The 18,209-nt window shown below is 36.7% G+C and overlaps 1 protein-coding gene across 1 annotated transcript in view; it reads right to left on the bottom strand.

Annotated features, from left to right (window-relative positions):
- Nucleotides 1-4,011: 4,011 nt before the first annotated feature.
- Nucleotides 4,012-18,209, bottom strand: part of LOC149790136 (shiftless antiviral inhibitor of ribosomal frameshifting protein homolog) — a 33,573-nt gene continuing 19,375 nt past the window's right edge. The window contains exons 2-7 of the mRNA XM_089972117.1: nt 17,823-17,934; nt 10,643-10,686; nt 8,332-8,469; nt 7,784-7,884; nt 5,305-5,633; nt 4,012-4,640 (exon numbers count right to left, since the gene is read on the bottom strand). Coding sequence (XP_089828243.1) covers nt 4,447-4,640; nt 5,305-5,633; nt 7,784-7,884; nt 8,332-8,469; nt 10,643-10,686; nt 17,823-17,934 — 918 coding nt within the window. The 3' untranslated portion in view covers nt 4,012-4,446. The remainder of the gene's footprint in view (nt 4,641-5,304; nt 5,634-7,783; nt 7,885-8,331; nt 8,470-10,642; nt 10,687-17,822; nt 17,935-18,209) is intronic.

The following is an 18,209-nucleotide window of genomic DNA, read 5'->3' as shown; positions in this document are numbered from 1 at the left end:
CGCGCACTGTGTATTGCGAAATTCATTCATCTCAAAACCATTACATGAATGAGCCTCGGGTGATCGAGCTTAGTTTCAATCATACCTGTAGACCTACAGACTGTCATATTGTGTCTACTGATTGAGCACCTCACCATACAGTGGGGGAATAAATATATTCCAATAGTAAACCAACCAAACCCCAACGAAACAAAACAAAAAGAACAGAAAGCAACACAAAACAAGAACATTTATCATATCTGAGAAAAATACCAGAAAAAGCAAAGACCCTAAATAGAGACACGAAACACATAATTTCTGTACAGCAATTTTCCTTTCGATATTTCATTTGTTCAGATATTATAATTTATTCATTCTAGATTGCTAAAGTTTCAGAAGCTTGCGATGTAATAGCACGGTGGAGATGGTTATCCATGGTAACATTCTCCAAAAAAAGGAATTTGAATAACACAATGTAATAAATATGCATTTGCACAGGTGAAGAAATGTACATTTTCTTTATAACAAAAAAAAAAAAAAAAAAAAAAAAAAAAAAAAAAAAAAAAATCCAACGAAGTCAACATATCCTGGTTATAAGCATTTAATAAATAAATACTCATCAGGTGTTAATTGTCACAGATGCATCGGTATCTGAAACCACGAGAAGCTAAACCTACACGAGCTCATTAATCCTTTCGTCTAAAAAATCCCCGATGTTTATCTGCAACATTTGATACCTGACGAGTATCACATGTTTCTCTTTCTTAAAGATATTTCGTAAATATTTTTCGTTCTTAGTATAAAGAAAATTGGTGATTTTATAATAATAGTAATACTACTACTACTATTACTACTACTACTACTAATAATAATTTATAATGACTTGACACCACATAATATTTTCCCCACAAGAACCCCAACACTTCTATGCAGCTCACTGTTTACGTTAGTGCGTGTTTTCAAACTTCAATGAGCAATGTTATGAGCAATACTGTGTTCGATTCGACATAAAAATCAGCTAAGTTATCGTACTTTAACTTAGCTATGAATCAATTAAATGACAGGTGTGAAAAACGTGTCTAAAGGGAGTTTACGTTTCCACCAATTGTTAGTATTCTTTGACAATGTCATACACTATTCGTCCGAACGTTCCCAGTACATCTTCTCCCGTGATCATCATCCCCCATGGCCCGAGTCCCACGCCCGATAGGGTCCGTTCCCCCATGCTTGGTCTTAAGCATGTATTATAAGTCATCTGGATTCTAATTATATGCCACATTCATTCGAAGAGCAGGCTCCATACAGAGTGGCAGAGAGTCCCTTTGACGCTGCATTGAATTTGAGGCCTTCGAACCCGATCTCTATCTTTAGCTGTGGACATAGGGATAAAGCTGAGCGCATACTTTGGCGTGAAACGTCAGATGGGGCGGCTCTGCTTTTACCATGAGCGCGTATATCGCTGACACGGATCAAAGGTGTGGTCAACGTACTTCCGCCACGATCGCGGTGGGCGTTGAAAAGGGTGAATCAATCGTTTGGGATAATATTGTCATCGTTTGTTATTACTGTACAGCAAATTTGCAAAAGTATTTAAAGTTTGTACCCAAGTGGAAGAAGAAGCATTGCATATAATTGGATGCAAACGTAGTCAAGAAATAGTAACATAATTGCCATAATGCGTACAGATTTACACATTTATGCCATCCTGTCTTGTTTACAGACACTATGGTGGATCATGGTTTAATGTAACAATATTGATCCATGCCTTAGAATGAGGGAAAGATACGTTTTACATATGTAACTTCCTTTCATACTACGTCACTTCTCAAATCTTGAGACATTCTTAATTTGTTGCAGCACTTCACCCCGGGTTCGTAAATGTGTTAATAATTTAGTACTCCGTTGCATAAAACCATCTGACGCCGACGAATCTAGATGACCATTAACAGTCCTCCTTACGAACCTAGATTCAAAAGTTACCCTGGTCTAGGGTAATATTATGCTTCAATTTGTAATTATTGATTACTTAGAAATTATATTTAGTTTGCCTGTTCCCCCTCCCTGCAATCTGCAAATTAAGTGTTTGTAAGCCTAATATATGGGTGTCTTTTCAGCGGTTAAAAATAAAGAGTATAAATAGGTTAAAAAGTTTCACAAAAAGTTTACTGATATTCACCCGAGGTATTTACGTTCAATTCCACCACAGTGAATAAAAAATTAAATAGACTTCATAAAGTTGAGATAATTTCAATGATATCTTACAAAATTAAGTTTTAATTTTGTTTATTTTATAAGCAGATCTTTTCAATCCCAACTGCTATTACTCTTACCTAAATCTTAATGATCTATATTTGTGATTGTTCTCGGTGATTTCCTTCTCATCAATATGACATGTTCATCAGGTCAAAACGTTTTCTGTCTTCTCTAGTGTCATATTAGCATTGGTGTCAATTCGTCGAAGACCTTCGTACACGATGTCCGCTGTCCAAGCAGTTTTTAAAATTCTTCAACCATAGAAGAATGATCAACGTTCATTGATAATCACAATCTAATCTAATTACTTTACACCGTGTACAAATTTGTATTCTGTAACATGTGTACATTCAACATTAGGACACACTACTGATAAATCTAGGAAATACAGACTTTCTCAACAAGCAGAATTTCAAAGAAATGTCTGAAAAATATTTATATTTTTGATTTCATAGCATCTTAAGTTATATAACTGACCATAAAGGAAACGATACAAATATACATCAATAAAACAATAGCGATTCACATCAGAAATCTCAGTTTTATATGTAATCAAGCAAATCAAAATAGGAATTACGTTTAATAGACTGTTTCTCTATTATCACACGTTTCGAAATATCTGTGTATGACTGTGATCCCGAATAGTCCGGACTCTTCCGTCTTTTCCATTTAGGGGGGTGCAAAAAAGAAATGTGGGTCACACGAAGCTATATGGGCATAGGCAATTGTTATACAAGAAATTGAAGTTTTCGATCATAATTGACTTTTCTGCTTTACATGTTACGAGTGGATCATTCATATCGATCTGTCTAGAGAGCCTTTATGCAAGTATGATGTGATAACTTCGTGATTACGCACACGGGAGAATGTAAAAGTGGGTGTCTACAAAATTTAGCAATAAATTCTCCAATTAAAAAAATCAGATTTCATTATTTCCATTTGGCTGTTCCTTTGAAGGAATACTTTTCTTAGTGTTTATTCTTGTAATTCTTAGATTTGCAATTTTCTCTTTCTAGTATGGTTTCCGTTAGACCAAATACAGAAAGCATATTTATATTTCTTTCAAAGATTTGCCAATATTGATTTCATCATTAGTCGAACATATTCAAGGATGCATCACAGGGCACGATGGCTGCCTCTAGTAATCGAACATCATCAAGGACGCATCACAGGGTTGGAAGGCTGCCTTCATTAGTCGAAATTAATCAGGACGCATCACAGGGCAGGAAGGCTGTCTCCATTCGTCCAACATAATCAAGGACGCATCACAGGGCAGGAAGGCTGTCTCCATTCGTCCAATATAATCAAGGACGCATCACAGGGCAGGAAGGCTGTCTCCATTCGTCCAATATAATCAAGGACGCATCACAGGGCAGGAAGGCTGTCTCCATTCGTCCAATATAAGCAAGGACGCATCACAGGGCAGGAAGACTGTCTCCATTCGTCCAACATAATCAAGGACGCATCACAGGGAAGGAAGGCTGTCCCCATTAATCAAACAAAATCAAGGGCGCATCAAGGCTGTCCTACATCCCAGAGCCTGCCATGCATATAGTGGGGACAGGGTAGAAGAGGATAAACGTGAAACACACCATTTTAAAATATATTTTCTGAGTAACTCTTGGAGTTCTGATATGTATCTCTGTTGGAATTTGAAAATGGCCGTAAGGATAAACTCGAAATAGCACTACTGTGAGAGAGACACTCCACCAAAGCGGGGCACTTTGTGCTATCAGTCAAGTTTACCTTAAACTGGAACCTAATGAAAGATATTTCGGATTCAAAGAGTGTTACTTTATTTCATTTTCATGCAGATTTTCAAAATCACTTCAACAAATTATAAAACTTTAACTTTCTAAATTTACAATAAATTATATTTAATTGTTGCAAACTGATAATCAATAACTGCATCCTTCGATTGAATATACACAACTTTTAATCCTTATGTAAATCTGTGGATTAACTAGCATAAACATTTTTTAAAATATTTTAACGCAAATATCAAATGTCATCTTTTGGTAAGCACAATGGTGGGTTCGAATTTCAGAAGCACCTAACATACGAATACAAATAAAAAGGAGCCGATAGTTTTCTGTGTCAGAAAAGAGAGACATATGAATGCAAATAAAAAGGATCTAATAGATTTTTGTGTCAGAAAAGAGACAACTACAGTAGATCTAACAGACTGCAGGCATGATTCTGATATCAGCCAGGTCAGTGACCTCCCTCATCCCCGGATCCGCTCCCTTCATCGATATCGTCCTCACTGGGCTGGAAGGAGGACAAGCTACACAAATCCCCTTGGTCCAGGAACGTGTTCACTGTGGACCCTGTGCTCCTGTGTTCCTCACTAGGAATGATTACCTTGGGCTTGTTCTGTCGAGACTTTGGGTGGATACATTTTGGGTCTGCAAGGGTAAGGAAGTGATGAGTTCGCATAATGAATGTCAAAGTATGTTTATCTATTTAAAAGGATAGTCTTAAATAGGACCAGATGCGTACTTTGAATTCAATGATATCCTGGTCAAAGTTTATTATGAAAATTCGATTTCGACATGCAGGGTAATCAAGAAATAAGAGTTTATTACTTCTTTCCTGTCAACATTCATTTGAAACCCAGTCTTCCTTTCATATGCAATCGTATACTCCCTGCTTTTATTGTGATCGCCAAAGTGATGCCTAAATTACATTTTGGACTGTTCGCTAAATATTTCATCAACAGGTCTGGGTCGCCCAGATGCATGTCCACTGATTAGGTGAATGTTACAACTCTTGTTACCCATGGTCATTCTGCTTCAAAGTATATTTAATAGACCAACAAGATATAAGGATATTTTTGAGATTGTTCTTTCATGACCTTTGATAATTTTCATGCCATATTGGAACATTCAATTCGTAGCTGACAATATAATATTATGTTTAATCAAGTGTTCGCTCCATTGATTTCCGAATGAATATTGCTTGTAATCTTTGTTTGTTTTTCCTCCTGCGTAATAACAAGTCTATTAAAAATCCTTCTGAACCAGAGAATCAAAGGGACGTAATTCCGCGGATGAAGAAAACTTAACTCACCCTGACCGCGCCTCCCTGGTTGATTAAATGGACGTCTCTGCGCTGGTCGTCTATTTGTGTAACGTCCGTATACTTGTCCACGGCCGAATCCGGGATAGTGATTTTGCTGGACTCCAGCGTAATCATCATTCCCATCATGCAAGTTGTGGCCACCGTCACAATCATGCTGGTTCAGGCAGTCTGGTGCATCACAACTGTGCTTGGTTCGAGACTTTTGCTTCCTGCCACGTCTGGTTGGCGGGCGTATTCGGTCAGGCAGAGCCATCTCTCCACAGCCTCCCCTGTGTACATAACATTCACTTCTTGTGACACCCATGTGACCAAATCCGCTAGAAAAAAGAAATATATATATATCATATACTGAAAACCTATCCAAATTTATTGATAGTGTTTTACAACCTTTAATGAAATCACTTCCTTCATACATTAAAGATACCACTGATTTCATTAAAAAGTTGAAGTCTATTCCACAACTATCTGATAACTCAACCCTTGTATCATTAGATGTAACATCACTATATACCAACATTCCGCATCAGATGGTATTGAAGCATGTAAATATTTTATTGATAACAAACTTAATAATAGCACACTATCTAGTGAAGATATTTGTAAAATAATAAAACTTATCTTGGAAAACAATTATTTTCAATTCAATAATATGAATTACATACAAATAATGGGTACAGCAATGGGTAGTCCTATGGCTCCTTCATACGCTTCCCTTTTCATGGGTAAATTAGAAAAAGATTTTCTTCAAAACGAAAAGTTTAATCCATCTGTTTGGTTCAGATTTTTAGATGACATATTTATGATCTGGAACCATTCAAATGAAGAACTGAACAAATTTATTGATCGCCTGAATCATTTTCATCCGACAATTAAATTTACTTATACTGCATCAAGTACGCATGTTTCATTTTTAGATGTAAATGTAATAAAAAATGTTGATAACACTATCTCTACAAATATTCATATCACGGAAACTAATATCCACCAATATGTAGAATATTCTTCATGTCATCCCATGTCATGTAAAAACGGTATACCATATAGCCAGGCCAAAAGATACCGACGCATTATTTCAGATGATTGTCAATTACAAAATTCTTTGAATAAATTACGAACTTATTTCCAAAATAGAAATTATCCTACATACATAATTGATTCTGCACTGAACAAAGCCCGTAATCTTACTCAACATGAGGCTTTAAACACAGCAGAATGTAAAATAGAGAGAGATGTAATTCTTTTCACAATACAATATAATCCTTCATTACCTAATATAGGTCGTATAATTAATAAATATTATAGTCTCCTAAATTTATCCAATAAAACTAGCGTCAAATCACTTTTCAAAATTAAACCAGTTCTCGCTTATAGAAGACGCAAGAATTTGCCAGATTTTTTAATCAGAACTAAACAGACAGAAAATAAAACAATACACTTTTCGTCATCTAAATGTAACAGACACCGGTGCTCTCAATGTGCAAACATAAGAGAAAGTACTTCTTTCAGTAGCGCTAATACAAAAGAGGTATTTTCTCTACGCGATAACACTAACTGCATATCAACTGATGTGATTTATTTAATAACCTGTAAAAAATGTAGCATGCAATATGTTGGACAAACACTACAAAAAGTTTCTAAGAGAATGAATAATCATCGCTTTCATATAAAAAATTATAGAGATCCTCAGTTATCCTCTAATATTTCAACACACTTTAACACCAATAATCACTCTCTACTTGATTTTTCTTTCATGCCAATAGATATTGTGCATGGTGACATGAATAGACTCATAAAAGAAACTTACTGGATTCATAAGTTAGATACCCTTTATCCTAATGGACTTAATGCTAATGCACTATATAAAATTGTATAATTTAAATTGATCTATTGTATATCCTTTATAACAATATAATTATATGTATGACTGTTTGTCTCTAGTTTATTTTATTATATATATATATATATATATATATATATATATATATATATATATATATATATATATATATATATATATATATATATAATTAATACAAAATATTCAAGAATTATTGTTCACAGTCCTCAACTGTATGTTGTTTACCAAATTTTACAGAAAGTATTCTGTTGCAAATTTTTTTTAAGGGCATAGAAATGTTGCCCATTTGCCATGAAATATGGACAACGTTACTCAAGCTGAAAATAAATGTAACTGAAAAACCCCTAAGGTGTCGAACAAAATATTACAGAAAAAATGACCACAAAGGCTTCTAAAATTTAAATAAATGAAGGTTTGAAGACCTTTTAATTTTGTATAAAGTGTGACAATAGATAATATGTAACTTTTATCATAATCAACAAGGCAAGTTTGAGAGAAGATCTTTACGAATCTATAGTTCTTTGAGAATCGCTCTGTATTTTACTTTTAAGTGAATGTCAATTAATAACCTCTGGCCCACTTGGTCATCCTGTTAATTTTACTACAAACCTAAATTCTCTTCCACAGTCACACACAAAAATAGCCCAACCCCATTCTTGATTCCTTGGTATAGCATTGTACCTCTTTCCACATTTCTTACATTTGGATACCTAAGCAAAAAAAAAAAAAAAAAAAAAAATATACATTCCTACTGGTTATCAACAACAGACATCAGCAAAATATTTTATCTTTTCTGTGGAAATGCCGCTAATATTTCTCTTTTTTGGTATATATCAGCCACAGTATCTATTTACATTTGATCAAAAATAAGACAACACGTTAACTCGTTTGAAGAAACGCCCTAAAGCTGTAAGTATAAAAGATTCAAAGGTACATAACGCGTGCGTAAATGAGGTCAACATTAAGAATTCTTATGTTTTGACGCTTGGTCATTCGCATTAAAATCTTGATACGTAAGAACCAAATTGTATTTTCATAATATTTCGTGTAACCATGTAGTATGAATTAAAAACGATTGTTCTAACATTTAGGTAGTTCATCTTTCAATTCACTTCATACACTGTTATTTCTTAGCATGATGTTGAAGGATTGCATACCATTTTCCGTGCTGGAACTTTGCGCCACCACGTGTGATCACAAGGTTGACATGCAAACTGCCTGGTTTCTGTTACAATTTCATGTTTTCTAAGAAGATCCCGGATAACCTCGTCCTTCTGAATTTCTTGCAGTTCATTCTAAATTGAAATTAACGTTAACCTTATCATCAATGTATGAAATCTCATGCAGATTTGTTATATATATATATATATATATATATATATATATATATATATATATATATATATATATATATATATATATATATATATATGGGTGGGTGGGTGTTTTCATGTGTGTGTGTGTGTGTGTGGCTATAATCTTAGAACACGAAGATGAGCGACATCTGGACAGGTCACTAGTACTCTGGATGAGTGTACAAGAGTGGACAGAAATGTAAAATATTCCTACTTCAAGTTTCACTGAAGACGACCCCAACGTACGTAACCACGAAGAATGGAAATTGTTCGAAACCACGTTCAAAATAGAACTCCTCCATCATTTGGTGATATAATCACATGTACCAAGTCTGTAAATCTTGTTCGAAACATGATTTTAAAAAAAACAGCATTTAAGATAGCAACAGCTCAACTGAGCAAACAACCAGATCATCTTATAATAGAACCAATTCAAGATCTTTTGAAGGAATCACCAAATTTGCCTGTTCAAAATGCGGCCTCTCTTGTTATTAGAAGCTTTATCAGCAGGAATCCTAATCATCTCATATATATAGAAAAGTTTCACCTAAACTCCTATGCGACCTTGATGATCTAAGCATATCTACTAAGTCTGGTCCCGATCCGTTCAAGACAACATAATACCGGAAATAAAACGGTCTGAAAAAAAACCTAACAAGGGGTGGCGATTATGTTTTACACCGTTATAAAAATTTATTTTTGGGAAAAGAAATTATGATACCAGTAACTTTAATAAAATCTCATCAGCAATACTACCTCAGGGATGGTTAAAGGTTCAGACAACGCGAAACCACTCTGCAACAATAAGCTGTGTACATTTCGTTTTCAATCCAAGTCGACCGAGACTTTGATGATCAAGTCTGAGCCATATCTATTGAGGAAAGAAGAGGTCTAGAGTGATAACAATTAATTGTCAGACGACAGATGGAAGGCCTTATCATAGGACAGATGTAAGGTCATATCATATGATAGGTAGAAGGTCATATCATAAGATCGGTGGAGGGTCATATCATAAGACAGAAGGAAGGTCATGTCATATGACACATATAAGATCGTATCATAGTACAGCTGGAAGGTGGTCATAGAACCGATGGAAGGTCAGTCAAAGAACAGATGGACGGTCATGTCATATGACAGATGCAAGTTCATATCATAGGGCAGATGGAAGGTCATATCATAGGATAAGCGGAAGGTCATATCATAAGACAGAAGGAAGGTCATATCATATGACAGATATAAGATCGTATCATAGTACAGTTGGAAGGTGGTCATAGGACCGACGGAAGGTCAATCAAAGAACAGATGGATGGTCATGTCATATGACAGATAGAAGTTCATATCATAGGACGGATGGAAGGTCATAATAGAGGACATATGGAAGGTCATGTCATAGGACAGATGGAAGGTCATATCATAAGCTCATTTTGCTTAGCCATAAGCCATGGTTTCACAATTTCGCAGATTTCTTACTCAGATTAATATTTCCTTATTTTATCTTATATTCATTTAAATATTTGGATTTATGGCCAGATGTAGAGAGTCTATTAAGGAAACAAATTCAAACTCTTTACAAAGACCTAAGATATACCCTTGATGTTCGCGAAAATAAAAAGTTCAATTGTCTTGTCGGAGCATTTCCAGTCTGTGTTTTGTAAAACTGTTCACATAATAAATGTTTTGAATTTGCGGTGATTAGTCTTTTATTTCTTCCACACTTTTTTTGTTCATTTTGTCGTTGTTGTTATTTTCTGTCCTTATTCCTTTCTGAAATAGTAACATTGCTTACCAATTGGAAACATCGTTCTAATTCAAAGCAAAGCCAGTACAGAAGATGCTTCCAGTGTTTAGCATGATTAATACCTGAATACTTGAAAGTAATGGTGACAATAAAAATAAACTCTTAACTAAACTTATATAAGAGTTTCTATGATGAGGGCATTGCATTAATGCCCACCTTCTCTCTCTCTCTCTCTTTCTTTCTCTCTGTCTCTGCCTCTGTCTCTCTTATGCTATAGGACTGTTAAACATTTAAAAACGGAGCTTGAAAACATTAGCTACCACTATCATTCAAATATTTATAAAACTACTAAGATCAATGATAAAAACAAATTACCTCGTCCTCTCTGTTAAACATTTCCCGCAAGTCTTTTGGGTCACCTAAAATCAGATGGAATAAACTGTAAGCATTTGAGGCAATAGTCAGATATATAAAGAAATGGAAGCATGCCACGAAAAAGCTATCTAAATTGACGGGAGCTTAAATTAGAGGAATTAAAGAAACCCACTGTAGCTTCCTATACTAATAAAACTTAGTGTGCTAATTGAGACAGTGGCTGCACGACAGAGAATTTGCAGCTGAAGATACATGAAACTGCTTCTATTTTCCCATGTAAAATCTGCAGTTTGTGTTTCGAAGATATTTCCTACACCCCTTCATGCATTCTGTTAATACTTGGAATGAATTATATGAAACAAAGGCAATATAGTTCTCACCACGCTCGTTCACTTATATAAGGTTTGGATTTGATGTTGGTGAAAGCTATTTAGTTGTGTATATATTTCCTACATCCCTTGTAAGACTCTGACCTTTGACCTTGTGCGCGACATACATAACACTGGACACTTGTTCTAATGATAATCTCATTCCTGCTTAGCAGAGGCGAACATAAGGTCTTACTTATTCTGTAGAATGCTGTGGCAGTTTGAAGACAAAATAAATGGTTTTAATTTACGGAAGCCATGTTGAGCTTGGCTCATATTTCTGATGTGCGTTCCCCCCCTCCCACATTTTAGATCAAAAACCTTACTTCTGCGTGACAAGCTTCATCCAATCGAACACCATAACAAACCCAGTAACAAATTTAACCGAACAAAGCAAATATACAAGATCCAATCACGACATGAAAACCCATTAAATTATTTTTTTAAATTGAAAATAAAGCATCTTAACCAGGCCTTCTATACAGGCTGTACGAAAATTAGAATTATTTAGTCTTCGCCGTGCATGCTCTTAATACACAAAATACATCTTGGCAACATGTCAATATAAATTCAATAGATCTAAATCACCCTTGTGAGAAACCTTAAGTTTGTTGTTTTGAAAAAGCTGCTTCTTGATCTTTCACAATGAATTATTAAAAATTTCCCTTTACACTATGACACATTTCCCTGATAGAATGAACTGACTGAAGAAGCCATTCGTCTTGTCATGCCTCAGGCAAAGACATCGAACGTCCTGTCATGCCTAAGGCAGAAGACATCGAACTGTCCCGGAACTCACTTTTGCCAACATCGATTCCAATTAGAATACTTCGCTACTTTTCTGCCACACCTACTTATATAGTTTCTTTTTATTACTGAGTAGAAGTCGAAGAAAAAGAGGATGAATATAAAAAAGATAGCAAAGAGGCAAAGTCCAATCTCCTTTCACGATATTGCGAAAAAAGAGTCTAACCCAACCCCTGCTCTCCCTCCCCCCTCTCTCTCTCTCTCTCTCGTCTCTTCAAGTGATGCATAACTAAAATGTCTCCTTTTCGGGGTTTCCTGCCATGGCGCTTTGTATTGCATGAGAGATGGCATGAGAGATGTCATGAGAGATGGCATGAGAGATGTCAAACTACTGCTAACATAGGATGACAACGAAGACAACAGATGCCGTGTATAAACTGCCACAGGGTTCCGTATAAACTGCCACAGGGTTCCGTATAAACTGCCACAGGGTTCCCGTGTAAGCTCAGATAGGGTCAATCACGTTTCTTTGTCTTGTATGCTTTATATCAAATCACATTAATGTTGTAATACTTTATATTAATTCACATTAATGTTGTATTAGTATAGCTATTCAGTAATGTCCCATTCTGAACGTACATAAAGTCATATTATCATCAAACTTGTGCATGTACAGTTGCCAAATATGTGACGCTGGACTACATTTGGTTGCCCAAAAAAAACATTAGAATACCCTTATATAGCGATGCAAATGTCGGCGATTAGCGGTAATTGCGAAGTATAAGGAGGGCCGAGTTCATTAACCAAAAACCATCTCGGATTCAATTTCCCTGACAAGAGAAAAAAAATCCCCCAGATAGGTAGAACTGCAGTTTTAAAGGATAGAGCTGCATATTTGTTACAATCTGGAGTGATTTTCTTTGGATGTAAAACCCAGAAAGCTGCTAATTGAAAGTAAGTTAATGTGCTCAAATAACGGTACCGAATATTTGGAATCTTTATAAACAAAACGAGTAACAATATACGTACTTTTGGTACCATGAAAATGTTGCCTTATGCGCGTTAGATGGTATTTCATTCTTCATAACAGTGTATTAGTCAAATTTATATAGTACAGGCGTGAAATCTTCTGCGGATATAGCGTTGTCGTGATGTGGCTTAGATACGTGATTTGCAAGACGCGAGTTTCATCAGCTTTTTGGGGGGAGGGGGTCATCCTGGTCGGCCGTTGGCTGCAGCTCAGTACTGTTAAGCCAGATAAGGCCGAAGCCGAACATATACGGCACGACAAGACGATGAAACAAACTTCAAACAGCGCCTGTCGAGTACAAGCGAAAGCGAAACGAGCTTCTAAGTTACCTCTTTGAAAGGATATGCGACGAGCAGCATGCGGATAGGACTTACGATAACATCATTGCTGCTGTATGCGAGTACTGGTAATTGGCTGTTAAGTTGCCCAGATTGCTGCCGGTCGACCCCGGCATAGAGTTTTTGGGTGCCGTGACGCAACTCTTGCTACGCACGTTGTGCCTGCAAGACTAGGTAAGTCTGGCAACCCGTGAGCTGGGCATTGTGAAGCGCTCCAACCCGGCAGAAATGATGCCAGGATTAATCTAAAGGCGGGATCTCCCTCTCCCTGTCACAAAAAGAACGTGTTTTAACAAACTCAGACGTCGTTTTAGTTTGCAAGTTTGTGTTTAGCTGTATGCACGTTGCTGTTCACGCTTGTTGGTCAAACTCCATCACACAGTAACATCTGTTGACGCGCAGCCCTAGCCTGATATATAGGTGGAAAATTCTGTAATGGACTAAACAGTGATCGTTATTGCCTCAGCTGGGAATTTATTTAATGGTTACGATTTACTTACCACCTTCCGTCATCACACCCCAGTTCGCTCACTAAACTACGCTCATGGTCGCTCAGCCAAGCCACTAGAACGCATATGGTTCCTGAAGCCGTTGTACATTCGCTGTGTGTTTGTGTACGTGTGTGTGTGCCATTACGCTCCTCCGAAAATTTGATGTCAGTTTGTAAGATATAGCGCTTGGATGCGTCTGCTGCAATATTTTCTAGTTTGGGCTAGTAAAGCCATTTGAAGCCGTCTGTCGGCAAGCACTGAATCATGGACATCCATAGAGGTTGTCGATATTAAAGAAGAATACATAGAATGTTGGCCTTTTTCTGTCACAGTCTGGACACAATGGGTTACTGTCGTTTGCCTGCAATGGCTCACGATAGAGATGACACTATGGATGCCTGTCTTAAAGAACAAAATGCTGGTCATTTTCTGCCGGTGGCTCAAATCTCCTCCAACTAGCCCTCGATGATCTGAATGAAGGTGACGGTATAACACTGGGTCCTTTGGAGACGCCGTCGCAGCCGACCGCTATGTAGCAGAAGCTACACGGACGTAGTTGGAGATTTGTTTTCTGACCAAGCGAGAAAAATATGGTACTGTGACACACCAGGGTGAAGCACTTGACAGCGGACAATCCACAATTTGTATTTATTCTTTAATGAACCCTAGTATGGGTGCATTAGCCTGGACAGCCAGTTGCTCGATCTCATCAACTCGCTATACGGTGGTCGCAGCGTTACGAAAAGAAGCAGTCGATTTAATGCTGTCTACCAGCTTTTTCGTCGTAGGCGTTTTGCAGCCCTTGAACAGCTTTGTACAGCTGTGCCGTTAACACAAGACTGAACCTCAAGCTGTATAACATCCTCTGTTCCTTGCCAAGGACAGCCTATGTTATAGGCGACTGTTATGTATATTTAATTTGCATTGTTTGTTAGTTTGCTTGTTGATTATATACTACGGAAAATTGATAACTGTATTTTGGACTTGACCTTGTCCAGAATCAAGTTCATTTTCTACCTGACCTGAATTATTGATTTTAATTTTGTGAACATGTTTATCTCAATTGAGTCCAGCACTTTGATTATTCCTCATGAAATACCCGGTCAACCCCTTGTTGGCCACATATTATAATTTTAGAAACACACCTTCTAATTATAACTAAGATTGTATCTAATAAACATTTGGAACCTTTCAGAATAAAATTTCCCATAAGGTTTTTTTTAATTTTTATTAGATAATGTTAAAGTGGCCTGAAGACATATAGAGGACAATAATCTTGTTTTTCTAAAAATTATTCACTCGTGCAATAAGATATTGAGGCAGAATCATTGCTGTGTACAGCATTTCATTTGGGCACGGAATTTATGTAATCATGTTATTTAAGTAATTCTTCTCTGGAAATACAAAGTGCTTACCATTTAAAATATTCTTGGAAAGGGATATTAACTGGAAATTATAATTCAAGTAAGGGATACATTCTTGGATTGTATTATCGTGATTCAACAAAAGACTGATGGATTTATTTAATAATACCACTAAAGTTTATTTAGAACTTTAAATATTAAAACTTGTGTTAGAAATTCGAGGATTATTAGGGATTTATTCACGATACCGTAAGTTTGTCTTTTTACATTTTCACTTTGTATTCTAGGGAAGTAAATTATTTTTTGAATTTAACAAAGCTTGTTGCTTCACTCTTTTCAATTACTCATTTTAAGACCATAGAGTCATAATACGCCATATTACTGAAGTATACGTTGAGCCTGCTTTTTTGTCTTCTGGCGCAGTCGTACTAGAATTAGTTTTGCCTTATCGCACTTCAAAGGCGTGCAGTTGCCTGCGTTCTTTTCTTTTAAACCTGGCCACACATTTTTTCTTCCTGTAAGTCAGAACTTCAATATCGCTGTCTTCATAGCCGTGCGTATCGCAAAGCCGATGCCGGAGTCTCAACCATACGACCATGAGTACGAAAACGTCCTGAGGTCAGAACAGGATCCCCAAACTTGCGCTTAGGGGGCGGATATGGCCAGTGGGGCTGGAACCGTCCACTTAATAATGCACCCGAGAGCCGGGGGATAGCTAATGGACTGCAATTGGCTGAAAAGTCCATTCGCCAGTAGCGCGTCCATCACATCATCACATTCAATTTTGTGTTATTTGCCCTCTGCAATGCCAAATTTGTGATATTAAGCATGGTGTTATTGCCCTCTGCAATGCCAAATTTGTGATATTAGGCATGGTGTTGTTATACATGGTTCATAACAGTTTATCCACAACCTCTAACTGGATTTTCTGTGCAGTCTGGCGTTCGGCATTGACCATCTTAAACTGTGTACAGATTCGATGATCTGCCGACGTTCCCTCGACGTACTTCAAACATGGCTGGACTCTACGTCCAAACTTAATCTGTTCCGGATCGACGCCACACTCACAATATTTTTTACCCATAACTCGTCCATTTCTCTTGTTTGAGCCATGTGCATGTGTTTATGCAGTAAAAAAACCCCAGATGCACAGCAAATACAATTTAAGTTAAGTATTATAACGTTGTCAAGGAGCAGTTTTCTTCACGCGGAATTTTACCACCAAAGTTACAGCATATTTGCAAAAGTGATATCTGACTAATGGAGGTCACTGACTGTGATAAGTGTAATTCCATTCAGTGAGAATATACACTGGGCGGAGTCTTTTTAATTCATTAGCTTAATAGCGAAACATTAATTTTATGCTATAATGTTATAATATGGTTTACATTTCAATATCAAATAACGTTTTACTTATTTTTCTTGTTGTTTAAAGTATGTAATGAACAGGTTATGAAAGTGATACTGAACATCATTTGCTTGGATTGTTTTTGGCCGGCCCACAAGCTAGCTTTTTGGCAAGTGCCAAAACAATTCATCCAGGCGTCTATATTTCGGAACGAATTCAATAATCAATACATATCAATTAATATGGATACATTTTTTTTAAAACACATACATAGCATTACAGTTATGTTACATGAAAACTAGCAGAACCGAAAACAAACTCGGGTTTTACACTTTTGATTGAAAAAGAAAGGACACCCATTTCACAAAGTTGTGACTATTAGACAAGGGTTTTCTGAAGAGTCTGGTATGAGACGTCTTTGAATTCGTTTCCTTACACAGGGAGCGTTGTTGTTGTTTTAGGGTTTAACGCCATTTTTCAGCACACGATAGGCTATACATGGCGGCCAGTATTATTGGTGGAGGAAGAACCCAGGAAAACCACCGGAAAGAACCACCGACCCACTGGCAAGATTTCTCACATACCCCCATTGGCTGAATCCGAGACTCGAACCCACGCAGACAGAGGTGAGATGGCAGTGATCCGTAACGGAGAGCGCTTTAGACCACTCGGCCACAGGGAGCGTAACTTAATATTACTATTTAATAATGAGAACTGCGGGATGAAACACGAACGCTTGAAATTAGTACCTTAAAGAACGACTTTACTTCTATTGCAACATGATACCGCTTCCACTTGGAATCAATAAACTCAAGTAGCTTTATCACGAACTACGACCCACATCATCGGAAGTGATGCATTCCGGAAATTTTAAGAAACCATGATAGATTTTTGCTTTGACTGAACGTACGCTTTGCTTTAAATTCTGTATTAATCAAGCCTTTCTGGTCAATGATGATGTGTACCAAAGACACCAGATTATCGGCTAATCAGTTATATTTGTTTGGGTATGGTATGATTTTTAATGTTTCAAACATCTCAAGCAATCATCGGTTGAGGTGTTTGAAGTTATCAGCAGCGATTGAGACAAATATTTAAAAAGCGATCATACTCCGAGAACCTGCAGACTTGGTGTGCAAGGTAGTTTTGTACCAACCTTGTTTAAAGTACGCGTACATTAAATAAACTTAACACCAATCGACAGTTCATTCAAATATGGCAACTCGAATTTACCACAGTGAATCACTTCCTGTGACGTAGGTTGTTGGCTTTGTTTATGGTACCGTTTATTTTCCAGACCAAAAGCCTCAATATTTCAGTGCTAGAAAAACTTGCTGTGAACTTGATTGCTTCTTTATTCGATTTCGAACACCACAGAGTCCAAGTTCTGCAATCAACTGTCAAATAAACGGACAGCAGACTTGATATTTTGAAAAGACTATAGCTTTCTCAATTTGAACAAAACATGGTGCTGGATGAATTGTATAAACTTACTGTTTAGAAATGCGTTGGTGGCTCGGTCTAATTCCCAGTCATGGTGTTGCAGAAGTTCGTACACCTCGTCTTCAGTTAGATGACCCCTGATTAACTCCCTTAACTTGCGGACCTATGAATGAAACAATATTTTTATTTCAAAACTATATCAATCAATCAATCAATTAATCAATAAATAAATTAATCAATAAAAATCAATTAAAACATATCGAATGTGCTAAATATGCTCAAACATTCTGCTTCTCTAATCGTATAAAGCCTAGCCTGATTTTCCAAAACGTTTTGAAGAAAGCAACGTCAATCTCCATTATAATTAATTTTTAATGATAATAATTGCGGTATGTTTCTTCGCTTCAGTCCCAAACTTCAGATGATAAATATCACATG

This window comes from Sinohyriopsis cumingii, chromosome 10 (genome assembly GCF_028554795.1).
Source record: "Sinohyriopsis cumingii isolate HCF-2022 chromosome 10, ASM2855479v2, whole genome shotgun sequence".
Taxonomy (NCBI): Eukaryota; Metazoa; Mollusca; class Bivalvia; order Unionida; family Unionidae; genus Sinohyriopsis; species Sinohyriopsis cumingii.
Note: the sequence above shows the minus strand (reverse complement) of the source record. Positions and strands in the feature narration are given on the sequence as shown.